Source organism: Scyliorhinus torazame, chromosome 9 (genome assembly GCF_047496885.1).
Source record: "Scyliorhinus torazame isolate Kashiwa2021f chromosome 9, sScyTor2.1, whole genome shotgun sequence".
NCBI classification, from domain to species: domain Eukaryota; kingdom Metazoa; phylum Chordata; class Chondrichthyes; order Carcharhiniformes; family Scyliorhinidae; genus Scyliorhinus; species Scyliorhinus torazame.
Window position 1 is genome coordinate 26,881,050 of NC_092715.1, and position 17,764 is coordinate 26,898,813.

Consider the following 17,764-nt stretch of genomic DNA (forward strand, 5'->3'; position numbering starts at 1 on the left):
CCACCGCAACGTGGTTGAATCTTAAAATGCCGCGCAGTTTACGAGTAATTAGGGATGGGCAACAAATGCTGGCCTTGCCTGCAATGTCCACATCCCACGAAAGAATAAAGGAAAAAAACAAAATAGTTTGGTTCATTCTTTCTGCATACAATGGACCTACAACCAAATGTGTGCGTATTTAGCTGATATAGCCCCCCATTTCAGTCCTGGTCCAATATAACACAATGTAGATAGGAGCTATCTCGGGCATAATCCTGATTTTTGAGCCAGGTTCTTAGAGGATTCACTGGGTCCTTCCAAGTATAGCAGCATCAGCATCTTATCTTGGGGGAAACAGTTGGGATAAGAGCATTCCTTCACTCAGGATTATAATTCTCAAAACTGTGCTGATCCGAGGTACCTGCAGGTCAGGCATTCCCAGAATTCCCTCCTCATCCTTTCTTTGCCACTTCCCCCAAACAAAATAGTTTGGAAGAATATTGGGCAACTTGTCATGGCTCCCTTGGCAACACGGTAGCACAGTGGTTAGCACTGCTGCCTCACAGCGGCAGGGGCCCGGGTTCGATTCCGGCCTCGGGTGACTGTCTGTGTGGACTATGCACGTTCTTCCCATGGCTGCGTAGGCTTCCTCCGGGTGCTCCGGTTTCCTCTCGCAGTCCAAAGATGTGCAGATTGGGTGGAAAGCCATGCTAAATTACCCCTTCATGTCTAAAGATGTGAAGGTTTACTGGGGTTATGGAGGCAGGCCGGGGGAGTGGGCCTAGACGGGGTGCTCTCTCAGAGCAGAGGGTGGGGGAAGACTCGATGGGACGAATGGCCTCCTCCTGCACTCGCGGGTTTCTATGACTTTAAGAGTTAATGCTCACTATGGAAATCCTGTTTACGTGGCCTGGAGTGGCCGCCTCTGGTTGCCCATTGCTGCTGATCGCAAAAGAGTTAAGGAGAGACTTTCGTTCCATCATATTCCGGGGGGCAAAAAAGAGCTTGGGCAATCGGACAAACAAAGCAAAATATTGTATTCTTGAGACACCCTCTCTATGAGAAATAGATGTGCACAGAGCAGGATTGATGGGCCGAATGGTCACCTTCTCATCCTCTATTCCCCTCATTCGGTGCAGACATTCCCACTGTGAGACAGCAGACAGTTGCAGACCTCGTGTTGCTGCAGTGTTGACTCAGGGGCTCTGCAAGACACCCTGTGGTGTAGATTCCAGCAGAATGTCAGGATTACCTGTGGAATGCTGAAGCAAACTCTTTGAACTATCATTCTGGTGCAAACTACCTTCAATTATTTTGTTAATACATGCAAGTGGGAGTAACTTGCACTGAAAGTATTTCCCGTAGACTTGCTGCACTCCCTTTTAATGGGCGACTACCAGGGGAATATCTCTACGGAACAGGTTTCTTTGTTGTAGCAAGGAGCACCTGCAATGTTCAGCTGAAATATTGTTCCTGGCTGCAGGCCCACGCAACATGCCTGTGTGGAAATCCAGGTGTCCTTATGACGAAGGAATGTGGTAAATATCTTAGTATTATCGAGCAACAAGTGATATCAGACCATATGACAAATGGCCCATCACGTCTGCTCCGCCACTCAATCATGGCTGATATTTTTCCCATCCCCATTCTCCTGCCTTCTCCCCATAACCCCTGATCCTCTTATTAATCAAGAACCTTTCTATCTCTGTTTTAAAGACACTCAGTGATTTGGCCTCCACAGCCTTCTGCGGCAAAGAGTCCCGCAGATTCACCACCCTCTGGCTGAAGAAATTCCTCCTCATCTCTGTTTTAAAGAATCGTCCTTTCAGTCTGGGGTTGTGCCCTCGGGTTCTAGTTTTTCCCACGAGTGGAAACATCCTCTCCATGTCCACTCTATCGAGGCCTCTCGGTATCCTGTAAGTTCCAATAAGATCCCCCCTTCATCCTTCTAAACCCCAATGAGTACAGACCCAGAGTCCTCAACCGTTCCTCATATGACAAGCTCTTCATTCCAGGGGTCATTCTTGTGAGCCTTCTCTGGACTCTTTCCAAGGCCAGCACATCCTTCCTTAGATACGGGGCCCAAAACTGCTCACAATACTCCAAATGGGGTCTGACCAGAGCCTGATACAGCCTCAGAAGTACATCCCTGGTCTTGTATTCCACTCCTCTCGGCATGAATGCTAACATTGCAATTGCCTTCCTAACTGCCGGCTGAACCTTCACGTTAACCTGAAGAGAATCTTGAACTAAGACTCCTGAGACCCTTTGTGCTTCTGATTTCCTAAGACTTTAGAAAATGATTTATGCCTCCATTCTTCCTACCAGACTGCATAACCTTACACTTTGCCTCATAATTTTCCACCTGCCACTTCTTTGCCCACTCTCCTAGCCCGTCCAAGTCCTTCTGCAGCCCCCCTGCTTCCTCAATACTATCTGTCCCTCTACAGATCTTTGCATCATCTGCAAACTTAGCAACAGTGCCTTCAGTTCCTTCTTCTAGATCATTAATGTATATTGTGAAATGTTGTGGTCCCAGCACCGACCCCTGAGACGCACCACTAGTCATCGGCTGCCATCCTGAAATAGAATCCTTTATTCCCACTCTCTGTCTTCTGCCAATCAGCCAATCCTATATCCATGCCAGTATCTTACCCTTAACACCATGGGCTCTTATAACCTGAAAGGCAGCAAAGAATGACTAAAAGAGCAGTAAGGAGGGAGAAATTAGAGCACGAGAGAAAGCTAGCTGGAGGTAGAGGCCGGGATTCTCCATTGCGAGTCCGCCCCACTACCGCTGCTAGCGAGACAGAGAATCGGGCGCCCGGCCAAATCTCCCGTTCACCGCAGTGGGACTGGAGAAACCCGCTGCTGTGAACGGTCGGCGAATCCCGCTCATAAACCAATAGCAAGAGTTTCTACAGCTATTTAAAAAGGAAACCAGTAAGTAGGGGGCTTCAGTCGACCAGAGAGAGAGAGAGAGAGTCTGGGGAATTAATGGAAAATAAGCAAATGGCAGATGAATTGGACAGATACTTTCCACCTTCCTGTTGTGTTGGGTGTTCTGGTCTACAGACAGGAGACAGGTCAACACGGCTGGAGATGGTGTAACTCTATTTTAGTAACAACTCAACTGTAACAAACTGTAAGCTTGGGTACGTGCATTACCAGCTTATCTGTGGACCCTGTCCTATCACTATCTAGGTGAGGCACTCAGCACATGGTGAATGTCTGAGAGGCAGGCAGTGAGCTCTGTACTCTGAGCTGGCTGCTGCTAGAATGAGCGGGAACTCTGGTGTCCCCTGTCTTTATAGTGCTTGTGCTCTCACTGGTGATTGGCTGCGATGTTGTGTGTGTATTGGTTGGTCCATCTACCTGTCCATCAGTGTGTCAGTGTGTGTGTGATTGCACCATGATATGCTGATGTATATCATGACACTGCCTTTACTGCAGAGGATAGGGAGGACAACGCAGAAATAATAGTGAATCAGGAGGTGAAAGGGAGGAATTGAAAACAATTACAATCACCAGGGAAAGGATGCTGCGAAAATCATTCAAACGAAAATCTGCAAATTCCCCAGGTCCTGATGGGCTTCATCCTGGGGCCTTCAAAGAAGTGGCTGCTGAGAAAGTTGATGCATTGGTTTTAATTTTCCCAAATCCCCTTGATTCTGGAAAGGTCCCATCAGATCGAAAAATGGCAACTGTGACTATTTTCTTCAAGAAAGGAGGAAGACAGAAAGCAGGAAACTGCGGAAAAAGTCGGTTAATATCTGTCAGATGGAAAGTGCTGGAATCTATTATTAAGGAGGTTATGATAGGGCACTGAGAACATCTCAATGCAGTAAAGCAGTTAACATGGTTTTAGAAAAGGGAAATCATGTTTTACTAATTGATTAAAGTTTGTGGATAAAGGGGAACCTGTAGATGTGGTGTACTTAAATTTCCAGAAGGCATTTGACAAGGCACCACATCAAATCAGAGCTCATCGGGTCATGTGTTCTCATAAATAGAGGATTAGTTAGGTAACGGGAAGCTAAGAGTCTGCATAAATGGGTCAATGCAATGAGTGAAGTGCCGCAGGGATCAGTGCTAGGGCCTCAGCTATTTACAACTTATTTAATGACTTGCATGAAGGGACCAAATGTATAGTCGCTAAATTGGTTGACGGCATAAAGTTAGATAGGCAAGTAACTTGTGAGGAAGACGTAAGGGATCTGCAGAGAGACATAAACAAGTTATGCGAGTGGGCAAAAATCTGGCAGACGGTGTATAATGAGGCAAATCCATCTAACTCCACTCTCTGTCTATCTCTCTCTCTCTGCAGGAAAGCAAGTTACTTCAAACAATGGGATTGGTTCAGTAGATAATCTTAGCCCGCTGCCTCAGACTGAAAGTAGTTTGTTAGAATTGCCTGCGAAGACGATAATTGATCCTGTTCAGGTGAACAGTTTTGAGATCAAACCCAATGTAGCCGCCTTCCAGCTGCAACTCAATGCCGTAGAGAAGATACCCAATGGTAACTCCCCCACCCATGAAATGAATGGACCAAGCCGAGGGCAACTCGCGCAGTCTGCGGCCACACTACCCTCCCCAGCAAAGGAGCCACCACCACTGGCCACGAAGCCCAAACTGTAAGTACTCGAGTTTCTTCATTCAGATTTCATTCTTCCTGTGTTTTGAGTAGAAGATCATTGGCTTGTGGACTCTGGTCTGGTGATCTCGCTTCACTCGTACTTCAATATAAAAGTCCTCTCGGAGTCCTGTACACAGTTCTATTTTCCATGCAATCAAAAGCATATCGAGGCGTTGGGGCAGATGCAGAGCAGTTTCAAAAGGATGATAGCAGAACTGAGAACTGATACTTCACCATGACAGACTCTTACCTCCTGAAAGAAAAAAGGCTACGGGGTGACCTGATCGAGTTCCTTAAGACTGAAAACTTTGAAAGGGCGCATTTGGGGGGTTGGCCCCCCTGTTTCGGTGGGCGGGAATGGCGGAAGGGGTAGACAAAAGACGGGGGGCGGGGGCAGGATTCTCCGACCCCCCTCCGGGTCGGAGAATCCCCTGGGGGTGGCTTGAATCCCGCCCCGCCGCCCTGACGCCGGCGGCCGTATTCTCAGGCACCTGTTTGTGGGCGGGGGCAGGATTCACGCCACGCCGGTCGGGGGCCTTTGGCAGCGGCTCCCCCGGCAATTCTCTGGGCCCCGATTGGCCGAGCAGCCGACCGTTTTTGGCCACTCCCGCTGGCGTGGATTGGACATGGTCCCACACGGCGGGACCTGGTAGATAAGTTGGCTGGTGCGGTCCTCGGGGAGGGGGGGTGGGGGGGGGATCCGACCCCAGGGGGGCCCCCACAGTGGCCTGGCCTGCGATCGGGGCCTGTGCCGTGGGGGAACTTCTTCCTTCCGCGCTGGCCCCTGTAGGGCTCCGCCATGGCCGGCACGCAGAAGGCAACCCCCCCCCCCCCCCCCGCACATGCGCCAGAATACGCCGGCCGGTCTGCGCATGCGCGGAACCACGTCGACGGTTCTGCGCATGCGCTAACTCACGCAGACCCCTCGGTGCCGGCTAGCGTGACGCAAACCCCTCCGGTGCCAGCCTAGCCCCCGGAAGTGCGGAGAATTCCGCTACTTCCGGTTGGCCCGATGCCGGAGTGGTTCGCGTTAATTTAGACGCTGGAGTCGGACCACTGCGCTGATCGGGAGAATCCCGCCCAGGGAGTCCCAAAATGGCTTTCACACAGTGGTATTTCCTCGCTCGATTGTTACGGTGAGCTAATGGAGCTCACGCCTGCAATTACAAGAACCCCATTATAACACGTTCACATATTTAGTGAGTCTCCTCGCTGTATCATCCTCCCACGTGGGGAATTCACGGTGGGGTGATCTTGGCGGTGTTTGCAACAGGTTATGAAAAGCAGCAAACTCGTGAACAGATCGCGCTGGAGTTGCACAGGGAAGTATAGCCCCTGGGGGTGGGGGTTGGGGCTCATGCCCAGGGAGTACATTGGTACTGCCCCCTGGCATTGCCCCAGACACATGCTGCCGCCTCTGATTTCCCCCTTGTACTGCCCTGTGGCACTGATCCCTGGCACTGCCCCGGCACTGACCAGGGCACTGCCCCCGGCACTGACCAGGGCACTGCCCCCTGGCACTGACCAGGGCACTGCCTCCTGGCACTACCCTTCACTTTTCCCGCCAGAGACAACACTTTGGAGAAAAAAAAAGCGACCAATTCTGTTTCGATATTTCCACTAGTTGTGGAGATCAAATCAAAAGGCCAAAATATCAGCTCATCAGTAATAAATCCGATAAGAATTCAGGTGGAACATCTTGACCCAGAGACTGGTGAGAATGCGGAACTGACTCCAACAAGGAACAGCTGAGGCGAAGAGCGGAGATGCATTTAAGGGGAGGCTGGAGAAACACTTGGGGCTAGATTTTATACTCCCCCGCACCCAGCCCCCAACTAGCATTTCTGAAGACAGAGGGGAGGGCTGGAAGATCCAGATCGCCGGCAGCCGAGCTGTATAAGTTGAGATTAGTGGACGTGTTGCGTGATCAATTAGGCTGATTGAGGGTGAAAGTCATGGCCAGGAATTAGTCGAAGGAGCCTGGCCGTAAGCGTTTTAAGATATAGATGATGACCAAATCAAAGTTGTGGCTAACATCAAAACGCCATAAGACCCTTTCACAAGCCAAAAGATGCTGCAATCAGCTAAAAGCCAAGATTCGTTGAAGCCCATTCAATTGGCGTCTGTTTGGGGTGACCTTTCAAAGATAATGGTTTGCGCTGTGGTGGTCAACTTTGTTCAATTGAGCACGATGGAGAGTGTTTGCAGATTCCATCGGGGAGGTGGGGTGAAAGGTCTACAGCAGCGAGATGGCCAAGACTTGTCCTTTCCGTTGTTGTTTTATTTAATTCGGCCACATCAACATGATCTGGCTCGTTAATTGTTCCATGTGACTTGCCTACATGTCAGCTACCAATTTAACTCCTCCTCCACTCTGAAATAGTTGCAATGTATGGCATTTATTCAAAGTGAGGTGATCAGTAGCAAGGTATGTTCATTTGGCAATGGTGCAATAAACTCCATTGAATGATCCATCTCTGTGTGTGTGTGTGATTCTGGTGTTTGTGTGTGTGTGTGATTCTGGTGTGTGTGTGTGATTCTGGTGTGTGTGTGTGTGATTCTGGTGTGTGTGTGTGATTCTGGTGCGTGTGTGTGATTCTGGTGCGTGTGTGTGATTCTGGTGCGTGTGTGTGATTCTGGTGCGTGTGTGTGATTCTGGTGCGTGTGTGTGTGATTCTGGTGTGTGTGTGTGTGATTCTGGTGTGTGTGTGTGTGATTCTGGTGTGTGTGTGTGTGATTCTGGTGTGTGTGTGTGTGATTCTGGTGTGTGTGTGTGTGATTCTGGTGTGTGTGTGTGTGTGATTCTGGTGTGTGTGTGTGTGATTCTGGTGTGTGTGTGTGTGATTCTGGTGTGTGTGTGTGTGATTCTGGTGTGTGTGTGTGTGTGTGTGATTCTGGTGTGTGTGTGTGTGTGATTCTGGTGTGTGTGTGTGTGATTCTGGTGTGTGTGTGTGTGATTCTGGTGTGTGTGTGTGTGATTCTGGTGTGTGTGTGTGTGATTCTGGTGTGTGTGTGTGTGTGATTCTGGTGTGTGTGTGTGTGTGATTCTGGTGTGTGTGTGTGTGTGATTCTGGTGTGTGTGTGTGTGTGTGATTCTGGTGTGTGTGTGTGTGTGATTCTGGTGTGTGTGTGTGATTCTGGTGTGTGTGTGTGATTCTGGTGTGTGTGTGTGTGTGTGTGATTCTGGTGTGTGTGTGTGTGTGTGTGATTCTGGTGTGTGTGTGTGTGTGTGATTCTGGTGTGTGTGTGTGTGTGATTCTGGTGTGTGTGTGTGTGTTTCTGGTGTGTGTGTGTGTGTTTCTGGTGTGTGTGTGTGTTTCTGGTGTGTGTGTGTGTGATTCTGGTGTGATTCTGGTGTGTGTGTGTGTGTGTGATTCTGGTGTGTGTGTGTGTGTGTGTGTGATTCTGGTGTGTGTGTGTGTGTGCACGTATGTTTGAGCTTTCAGCATGTGTGTGGGCATGTATGTGTTCCTGCTCACATGTTAATGTGTGAGTGTGCAAATCTGAGTGCAAGTGTGCAAATGTGTGTGTGCTTTCATGTGAACATGTGTGGGCATGTATATGTAAGCGTGTGTGTGTTCCTGCTCACATGCTAGTGTGTGTAAGCGTGTGTGTGCTTACCTCTACTTCTCAATCCCACATACTGGAAACCTGTGAGGAGGGAAACTCAGTAAAAAAAAAAAAAAAAAAATTGCTTTGACATTTTGAACAACATTGATTTCATCCCTCGGGACTATTTATGCTGGACATCTATGAGCCTCGTGATCAAACAACCATTCTCTGTCTCACTGCTTATCGCCCGACTGCAGGGTAAATGGAAACAGGCCAGTACACTGATGTTATCAGATATTTTGTTAAGTCCTGGCATGGCCGGATATTCAAGAGCAGTTTAAGCAATGTGAGCATAAATCAAAGTCACAAACCTCAAACAAGACATCAGTAATACATTTATATTGCACCTTACATAATCTCCGGACATCTCTAAATCTCCTTATGGCCATGGGAGTACATTTGAAATGCTTTCACTTTTGTCAACTTTTTGAACATAGGGTAGCAGCCGATTTGTGCACAGCAAGATCCCCCAAATGGCAATGAAATAAATGGACAGGTAATCTGTTTTTTTGTTACATCAGGTGAGGGATCAATTTTAGCCATGATGTTGCTCAGAACTCCACTGGTTTTGAGAGTGCAGACAGTGCCTCAGTTTAACAACTCATACAGTCCAGCATTCCCTCAGTAATGCCCGCCGCGATAATGTGTCCAAATCTCTCAAACGGGGAGTGGAGCCCACAGCCGTCTGACTCGGGATCGATATTGTCGCTCCAGGAGCCACAGCTGACACATCAGCCAATCCCTTGGATTAAGCTGCCAAAAAAAAGAGGACCCCAATTTTAGTCAGCAACTCCCAAACCCCCCGCTTTTTTTCTTCAGTCAAGACGTTGTTACAATACGGTTGATGGCTGGTTGCTGCGAAGGATGAGGCCTCGCTGCACTCCCTCAAGAGTTCATCCATCTTGACGCCTCACAATTACTACAAAGCTGGTCAGAGTGGACGAGATAATGTGGGAATGGGCTGCGGATTGCTGAAAGTCCTTTCTGGGAACCTTGACAAAGGCCCAACCTTGCCTATGTTTTAATTTGCGGAATCCGAATTATTTTAAATAAAAATATTAGGTTTCCACGAAGGAACCGCGCAGGTGTGCCAATTACGTATTTGCGGCCTGCCACGCCTCTGGGTTTTTCTTCGGGCCTTATTGTTGTGTAGCCTGGATGGAATGAGCCTCCGCTGTGCTTGACCCTCACTCCAGCTGAGGTGTTTTGGCAATGTTGTCCACTGCATTAGACATTAGCCACATTTGGCTAATTGGGAATCCAATGCATTTCTGATTGTTAAAAGAGTGATGGGCATAATCATTTGGGCGTGTAATCTCAATGCCCAGGTTGGTATGGCGATCAATGTGAACTTACACCTCTCCCAGCGTTTGTTGGTAAAACGGTGGGACAAAAAGCAGAGTGTGCAAGGGTTTCTGTTTTTTAGCTGGTTGTGAGCGATTTACAACCTCCGTTACCGAATTCCTGGATCTGAAGAATTTGCTCTAACCAGGGGCAGTGGTTGCCTTGCGAGGGCTCCCTCCAAAGACGACCCTTCATTTTACTATCCAACAATATTAAACACCCCCTCCTGAATCGAGTATGTTTTTGTGCAGTGAGTAGTGTCCAGGCTTCGACGCCAGAAACTCTGGCTTCAAGTCCCACCTGAGGGAACTTGTTGTTCATGTTGTGGCCACACAGGGTTGAGCCTGCAAATCCTTCCAGGTCAGAGTGAGGGAGATCCCTGGTTTTGGCCATGATGATGAACAAAACCTGGTGCAGAAAGGGAAAACTAGTGTCATCTCTGCATGGTTCCGATATGTAAAATATGCAGCAGACTTTGTCTGTGGAAAGCATTCTAAAACTTTGGGCCAAATTGCCTCGCTCTGTGCCAAATCATTCTATCATTTCATTTAAACAACATTGAACGATTGTGAAGGATTTATTAATGCTGATGGCCTATCAGATATTAGATTGGTCAGCATTCGGGCAGGAGCCATGTGATAAACTCCCGGGGTAACGTTTCAGGTTGATGACTGTTCATCAGAGTCTATGTTGAAACAATGCTTGAATTGACCCTTGTATAATGTCTGAGCAGTCAGGCAGTACTAAAGATATGAATTTTATCCTGTCATTCTTCTACCTTACAGCAGCTTGGGAGGGGAAGAAAGGGGCAGCACGGTGCCACAGTGGTTAGTAGTGGAGCCTCACAGCTCCAGGGACCCGGGTTCGATTCCGGCCTTGGGTGACTGTCTGTGTGGAGTCTGCACTTTCTCCCCGTGTCTGCGTGGGTTTGCTCCGGTTTCCTCCCGCAGTCCAAAGATGGGCAGGTTAGGTGGGGCTATGGGGATGGGGCGGGGGAGTGGGCCAAGGTAGGCTCGGTGAAGACTTGATGGGCCGTATGACTTCCTTCTGCACTGTAGGGAATCTATGGAGTGGGCAAGATGGAGAGAGGAGTGGGGAAGATGAGAAGGTAGGGAGGTGCTGGGGGAGGGATTCACAAAGGGGGAAGAGGAGTGGAAAAGTGCAAAGGTTGGGGGAGAGACGCAGGGAGTGAAGCGAGGGAAGTGGGGTGGGGGAGGGGCGCAGAAGAGTAGGCGAGGTGGAGGGGGGAGAGCAGAGTGGGCAAGAGGCAGAGAGGGAGGTGAGGGAGGGGAGTTGAAGTGAGGAATATGGAGTGGGCAAAGTGGGAAGGGGCATGTGGAGTGCGGGAGAGGGGGATGGGTAAGGGGATCACAGAGTACAGAGAGGCGAGGAGTGGGCATACATTGAAGGAAGGTGCAAGAGGAGAATGCGGGGGTGGGGCGGGAGGTGGGGGAGGGGTGTAGGGAATGTGAGGGTTGGTAAGTCTTGAGAACTAGGTCAGTTCGGATTGGACAGTCACTTTTGGCAGTTAATAAACGTGCAAATTCCAAAAGACTTTGTGAGTGTGAAGTCAGTAATATAGAAAAGCAGACTTGGGTGGGATTAGACTCAGTTGCAGCAGGCAGCCAGCAGAGTGAAAGACTATCCCCAGAATCTGTACCTAAAATGTGTTCAAAGACTGGAGGAGTGATCGAACGGCCTCGCCGTGCCTGATGCGACGAGGCCATTGAATCTCGCGAGGTTTGCGACGCACAGAACTGGTATGAGCCAGGGTTTAGAGAACCCCAAAGTGTATCATGGAGTTCACCTGACCCACAACTTTTAATAGATTGAGATATGGGGAGCACATGGCCCACTCTACAGGTGTGGTACAGCAGAAATGGAAAAGTATTTTTTAAAGCAAAACAGTGTTTATTCAATGAACTCAAGTTAACCTTTTTAAAACATACAGTGAACATATTAGCAACCATCAATTCAAATACAACCCCCAAAGACTACAACACTAAGTAATCCTTAATAACTTCCCAAACAACATCCAGAAGACAAAAGAAACACCTTTTAACAGAAGCACATTAGGTTTACATTCACTAACGAGAACATTTATAATTCTGAATTCACCAAATGATCAAGAGATAGTCTTTTCATGGCAGAGAGATCAACAGTACACCTGCTCCATCTGGCTTCAGCTCCAACACTGAAAATGAAACTAAAACACACCCTGCAGCAAACAGCCTAAAACGAAAGTAAAAAGCTGACAGACAGCCCAGCTCCACCCACTCTCTGACATCACTGCCGTAGTAAACACCCATTTCTTAAATGTACTCTCACTACAGATATTTATATACACACCCATTTATAAATACCCATTTCTTAAAGGTACTCTCATATGTCAGAACGCATCGCGAGATCTAACGCTGGGCGAGATCCGGATTAATAAAGCATTGGGCCCATTTAAACATGTCTATGCCCGATTATCCTGAGGCCCAGGATCGAACGCCCGCACCTGGGAAACCTCGCCATGCGCCGTTTAGCAATAGTTCACACAAATGTGGACCAGGCGTAGTGGCACCTGGGTGGGGGGGGGGAGGGAGGTCTCGCAGGCTATCGGATGCCCTAGGTGTTCAGACTCTGGATAGGGTGGTACCCTGGCACTCTCGCTTCCATCCGGGCACCGTGGCACCATCGGCCTGGCACCTTGGCACTGCCATCTGGGCACCCTGACAGTTCCAGGTTGCCCGTGCCAGGGATCGGGCCTGGGGTTGCCCTGCCATTAAGAGCTGGAGTGAGGGGGGGGGGCTCGAGGAGCCACTAAGTGGTAAGTTGGGGGTCCAGAGACTGCGGTGGAGTGGCTGAGTGGGGTTGAAAGTTGGGGGCGGTATTTAAACATGACGCCCCGATCTCTTCCTGCACTGATGAGCCGAGCTTTTTATTCCCCGTTAAATCACGCACCTGAGCTCTCGCCCAGGATGGATTCCCACTAACACCTGCTGGTGGGATTGAGTGCCTGTCATTTCTTTTAACGAAGGAAGATAATGCTTTTATTTAAGCAATACGAACAATACTATGTAATATAACTTGACAACAAACTGGCAGAAATACTAAATAACCTGTCTGCCCACAATCGGTGCTACAATGGTTGGCACAGTTGCTTCACAGCGCCAGGTTCGATTCCCGGCTTGGGTCACTGTCTGTGCGGAGTCTGCACGTTCTCCCCGTGTCTGCGTGGATTTCCTCCGGGTGCTCCAATTTCCTCCCACAAGTCCCGAAAGACGTGCTATTAGGTCGTTTGGACATTCTGAATTCTCCCTCCGTGTACCCAAACAGGCGCCGGAATGTGGTGACTTGGGGCTTTTCACAGTAACTCCATTGCAGTGTTAATGTAAACCTACTTGTGACACTAATAAAGATTATTATTATCATTATATTCATGCAGAAGGAGACCATCGAGCTCATCAGGTCTGTGTGCTCTCTCTATGGAAGGGTAATCCAGTGTCCCATTCCCCTGCTCTTTCCCCATATCCATGCAACTTTTTGTTCTTCAAATACTAAATTCCCTCTCGAAGGGCTCTTGAGTCTGTTTCCACCACCCGGGGATTCCAAACGCTGACCGTTGTGTAAAGAAGTCTTTCCTCCTGTCGTCTCTGGTGCTTGTGCCAGTGTGCTTCAGGCAGTGGGGGCAATTTCTTCTCCGTTACACTATCTCGACCTGAATGATTATGAGACACCAGTAGTGAATCTCCTCTGGGCATCGCCGGCCGTGAGGAGAACAACACCAACTGATCTGTATGGCTTTGATAAAGGGTCGCATGGACTCGAAACGTTAGCTCTTTTCTCCCCCTACAGATGCTGCCAGACCTGCTGAGATTCTCCAGCATTTTCTCTTTTGGTACCAACTTATCCTGTCCGGCCCCAATTCCTCATCCCTGCTAAGCAGTGGGGAAACGGCGGGACAGTGTCCGGGTGCACGAGAGTCCCGAGGCCCAGGCTAGTGCTGGCCGGGGGTGGGTGCGGGGGGAACAAGAATTTAAATCCCACAACCGCAGCTGGTGAAATTAAAATTGAGTTAATAAAATCTGAAATGGAAAGCCAATCTCATTGGTTCTGCGTGAGCCTTTTCTATTCAACCCCCGACTTGATAGAGGTTTATAAGATGATATGGGGAATAGGTAGAGTAGACGGTCAGAGACTTTTTCCTCGGGTGGAACAAACCATTACAAGAGGACATAAATTTAAGGTGAATGGTGGAAGATATAGGGGGGATGTCAGAGGTAGGTTCTTTACCCAGAGAGTAGTGGGGGCATGGAATGCACTGCCTGTGGAAGTAGTTGAGTTGGAAACATTAGGGACCTTCAAGCGGCTATAGGATAGGTACGTGGATTACGGTAGAATGATGGGGCGTAGATTAATTTGTTCTTAATCTACGACAAAAGTTTGGCTCAACATCGTGGGCCGAAGGGCCTGTTCTGTGCTGTATTTTTCTATGTTTTATATTTACTCGTCCCTCCTCCAGGGCTCCCAATCCCCAAAAGAAAGGTCAGCTGGGGTCATTCTGTTTGGAAACGCTTTACGAATACATTTAAGCGGCCCTAGCAGAGCGAGATCCAAGATTTGATTTTGATTGATGTTGTACTCGTGGATGTTGGAAGATTTATGGCCCCATGCCAAAGGATCCATTTACAAACATAGAAAACAAACTCCAGCCGCAGTAAATGTTCTTATTATGTTCTAAATGGACAACAGAGGCCTGAAAGCTAGACCCGTGTAGTACCTTAAAACTAAACCCGTGTACACGTACCTTAAAACTAGGGCTGTGTACAAATTACTGCCATGTACAAGGACTTAAAACAGCAGCTGTGTGTAAATAACATAAAATAGATTGGATTTGTTTATTGTCATGCATACCAAGGTAGTGTGAAAAGTATTTTTCTGCAAACAGCTCAACAGATCATTCAATGCATGAAAAGAAAAGAAAATACATAATAGGGCAACACAAGGTACACAATGTGATGCGACCATCAATTCACTCAAGTACTCGTGTCGGAGTAAATTAGTGTTTTTTATTAACTATCAACTTTGCCTGCCTGCGACTGGTACACACTGAGGACAGTCCCACAGGCCAGCTACTCTTGTACTCCTTCAAAAGGGCGGAGCCATGGGCTGAGCCCGTACATGCTCCAACATCTCCCCCTGTGGGTGAAGCCGTACAATGGCCCACAGATAAAACCCACAGGGTTAATAACAGAGAACATAACTGGTGAATTAACTGTATTTACATTCACCACACAATGTAGCGACATAAACACCGGCATTGGGTGAAGCATACAGGGGTGTAGTGTTAATGAGGTCAGTCCATAAGAGGGTCGTTTAGGAGTCTGGTAACAGTGGGGAAGAAACTGTTTTTGAATCTGTTTGTGCGTGTTCCCAGACTTTTGTATCTCCTGCCCGATGGAAGAAGTTGGAAGAGTGAGTAAGCCGGGTGGGAGGGGTCTTTGATTATGCTGCCCGCTTTCCCCAGGCAGCGGGAGGTGTAGATGGAGTCAATGGATGGGAGGCAGGTTCGTGTGATGGACTGGGCTGTGTTCACGACTCTCTGAAGTTTCTGGTGGTCCTTATTGTCGAGATGCTCTAGGGATGAGTGTAGGGCCAGGGAGATGACCAATCTCTAGAAGCACTTCATTATGACTGAAGTCAGGGCCACTGGTCGGTAGTCATTGAGGCACGTTGCCTGGCTCTTCTTTGGTACCGGTATGATGGTGGTCTTCTTGAAGCAGGTGGGGACCTCAGAACGGAGTAGGGACAGGTTGAAGATGTCCGTGAACACCTCTGCCAGCTGGTCCGCGCAGGCTCTGAGTGCACGACCAGGGATCCCGTCCGGGCCCGTCGCCTTCCGAGGATTCACTTTCAGGAAGGCCGATCTGACTTCGGAAGCTGTGATGGTGGGTATGGGTGAATTATGGGCTGCTGGGGCACTCGACAGCGGATCGTTGGTTTCCTGCTGGAACCGGGCATAGAATGCATTGAGTTTATCGGGGAGGGGTGCGCTGCTGCTGGAGATACTGCTCGGCTTCGCTTTGTAGCCCATTATGTTGTTTAGGTCTTGCGACAACCGCCGAGAGTCAGTCTGTGACTCTAGCTTGGTTTGATATTCTCTCTTGACATCTCGGATGGCTTTGCGGAGGCTTTGTGATGCAACAGGCCCGCTCCCGTAGGCGGAATCGGGATCTCGCCGTCGCGTGGTGAGAAACCAATTATCACCACTTGAGCCTTATTTCCATACAATTAATGAGAGCCACCACGTATCCAGCAGCCTCCCATGATTCAGCGGCCTTCCCAGAAAGTGGTCACATTGGCACAGATTAGTGCACCTTTTGAAAAACATGAAACTGGCGGCAGGGCCGAAGAGGTGAGTAGCCATCTTTGCTCACAGGCAAAGAGACTCTGGGGAGCTGGTGGCCACTGTCGCCATTCCATGGGACAGGTCCAGGTTGGCACTCAGCGCCCCCTCCTCGCGTTTGGTGCCCAGAGGGCCCTGGGGTTCACCTCGGGACGGAGGGCACCTGATTCGAGCCCCTGCTGCCCCTGCATCATCTGGCTCTGCCAGCCCTGGCGGCTCCCCAATATCTACACTAAGGTGTCGACGCCCTCGGAGGTGCTCCTCCGTGATTGGGACATGCTCTGCAGCGCCTCGGCAATGCCCACCTGCGACTGGGACAAGCTCTGCCGTGCCTCAGCCATTCCCAACCCAACTGAGACCGGGACATGTCCCAGAGAACCACACCAAGGTCAACCTGGTACTGGGTCACGACCCTCAGTGAGTCGGACATTCTGCCAAGATCCTCAGCCATGGCCGTCACCGACTGCACCACACCTTGGACACCTTCACTCATGCAGCCCACATCGTGCACCAGGCTCTTCACTGCGGTCGCCACCCTAGCAGTGTTGGCCTCAGTGCCCCGCATTGCCGGCGACATCTCCTGTGCCTGTAGCCTCTGGGTCTCCTCTAAGCGGCTATGGACCTGCTGGAGTGAAGCTGACATCTCCTCCTGAATGTCCCAGCCGCAACCTTAACAGCTCCATCAGTCCCGGGTAACACACTCCCAGAGGCTCGGCATCAGGCTGGTACCCAGCTGCATCCTGGGATCCAGCAGCCCTCTGACTGCTATCTCACCTGGGGGTTCCTGCCTGCACCTGATGTGCATCATCATCACCAGATTGTGCCCCAGATGCCTGACCACTAACATTTCCCACTGAGGTGTGTGGCTCTATGCGAGTGGAGGGCGGGGATGGCAGCTGTGACGCATTGACTGTGGCGTCCTTGGCGCTCTCCTCCGAGGTGTTCCCCTGGGAGGCAGGGGAGGGGGTAATCCTGGATGAACCAGTGCCGTTGGCTGGAGGACCTGAGGGAGAACGGACATGTGGTCAGTCTATACTGGCAATAAGAACTCACGTGACAGGTCCTCCACGTGGGGCCCGGTGGATCCTCACCTCTGTGGCAGCCGCCAGCCTCCACATTGGTGACTCTCTGTCCTCGGCCATCCCTGTCACCTCCAGGGCCCGTTCCTCGAAGGAGGTAAGGATTCCTCTGTCTAGCACCCCTCCGGCAGTCTGGACCCTCTCCCGCTGATTTTGGGAGAGCTTTGCCTGTGGAGACACAGAGAAGGCATCATTAGCCACACGCGTGGCTCACAGTTGTGGAGGTGGATGTGAAGGAAAGGTTGGATGGGGCGGGGGGAAGGGTTGAAGGGAGAGGGAGGTGAAGGGAGGGTTGGGGCAGCATGGAGGGTTGGGGGTGTGGATGCTCGCGTGGAGGCAGAGAGGTCTTATAATAGGGGTGGGGTGGCATTGGTTTCAATTCACCCATGTGCCTGATGTAGATCATTGACCTTCTTATGACACTGGAGGCTATTGTCCTGGACACACTGCTCTAGCTCATGGCCTCACCACCTCGTCCCTGGGGCTCACCCTTCGGGACCCTCGGGGGAACAGGGCATCCCTCCTGGCCTCCACCTCATCAAGGAGCCTCCCAGGAGTGGGGCTGGCTGTGTAAGTGCCGTTTAAACTGCTCGACATTGTTAGTGAGTGCAGGGGGGAGATGCTGGCGAGCGCGACCCCTCTGCGAATCGGCTGGCGAGCCTTCATTTACGGCCTGTGGGACCTCGTTAAGTGGACCAATTAAAGTTGAATAGCGTTGCC

General features: G+C 50.0%; 1 protein-coding gene across 5 annotated transcripts in view; it reads left to right on the plus strand.

Moving 5' to 3' along the window:
* Nucleotides 1-17,764, plus strand: part of palld (palladin, cytoskeletal associated protein) — a 614,708-nt gene that overhangs the window by 331,666 nt on the left and 265,278 nt on the right. For all 5 annotated transcript variants that reach the window (XM_072515728.1, XM_072515727.1, XM_072515731.1 and 2 more), the window contains one exon: nt 4,307-4,613. In XM_072515728.1, coding sequence (XP_072371829.1) covers nt 4,307-4,613 — 307 coding nt within the window. The remainder of the gene's footprint in view (nt 1-4,306; nt 4,614-17,764) is intronic.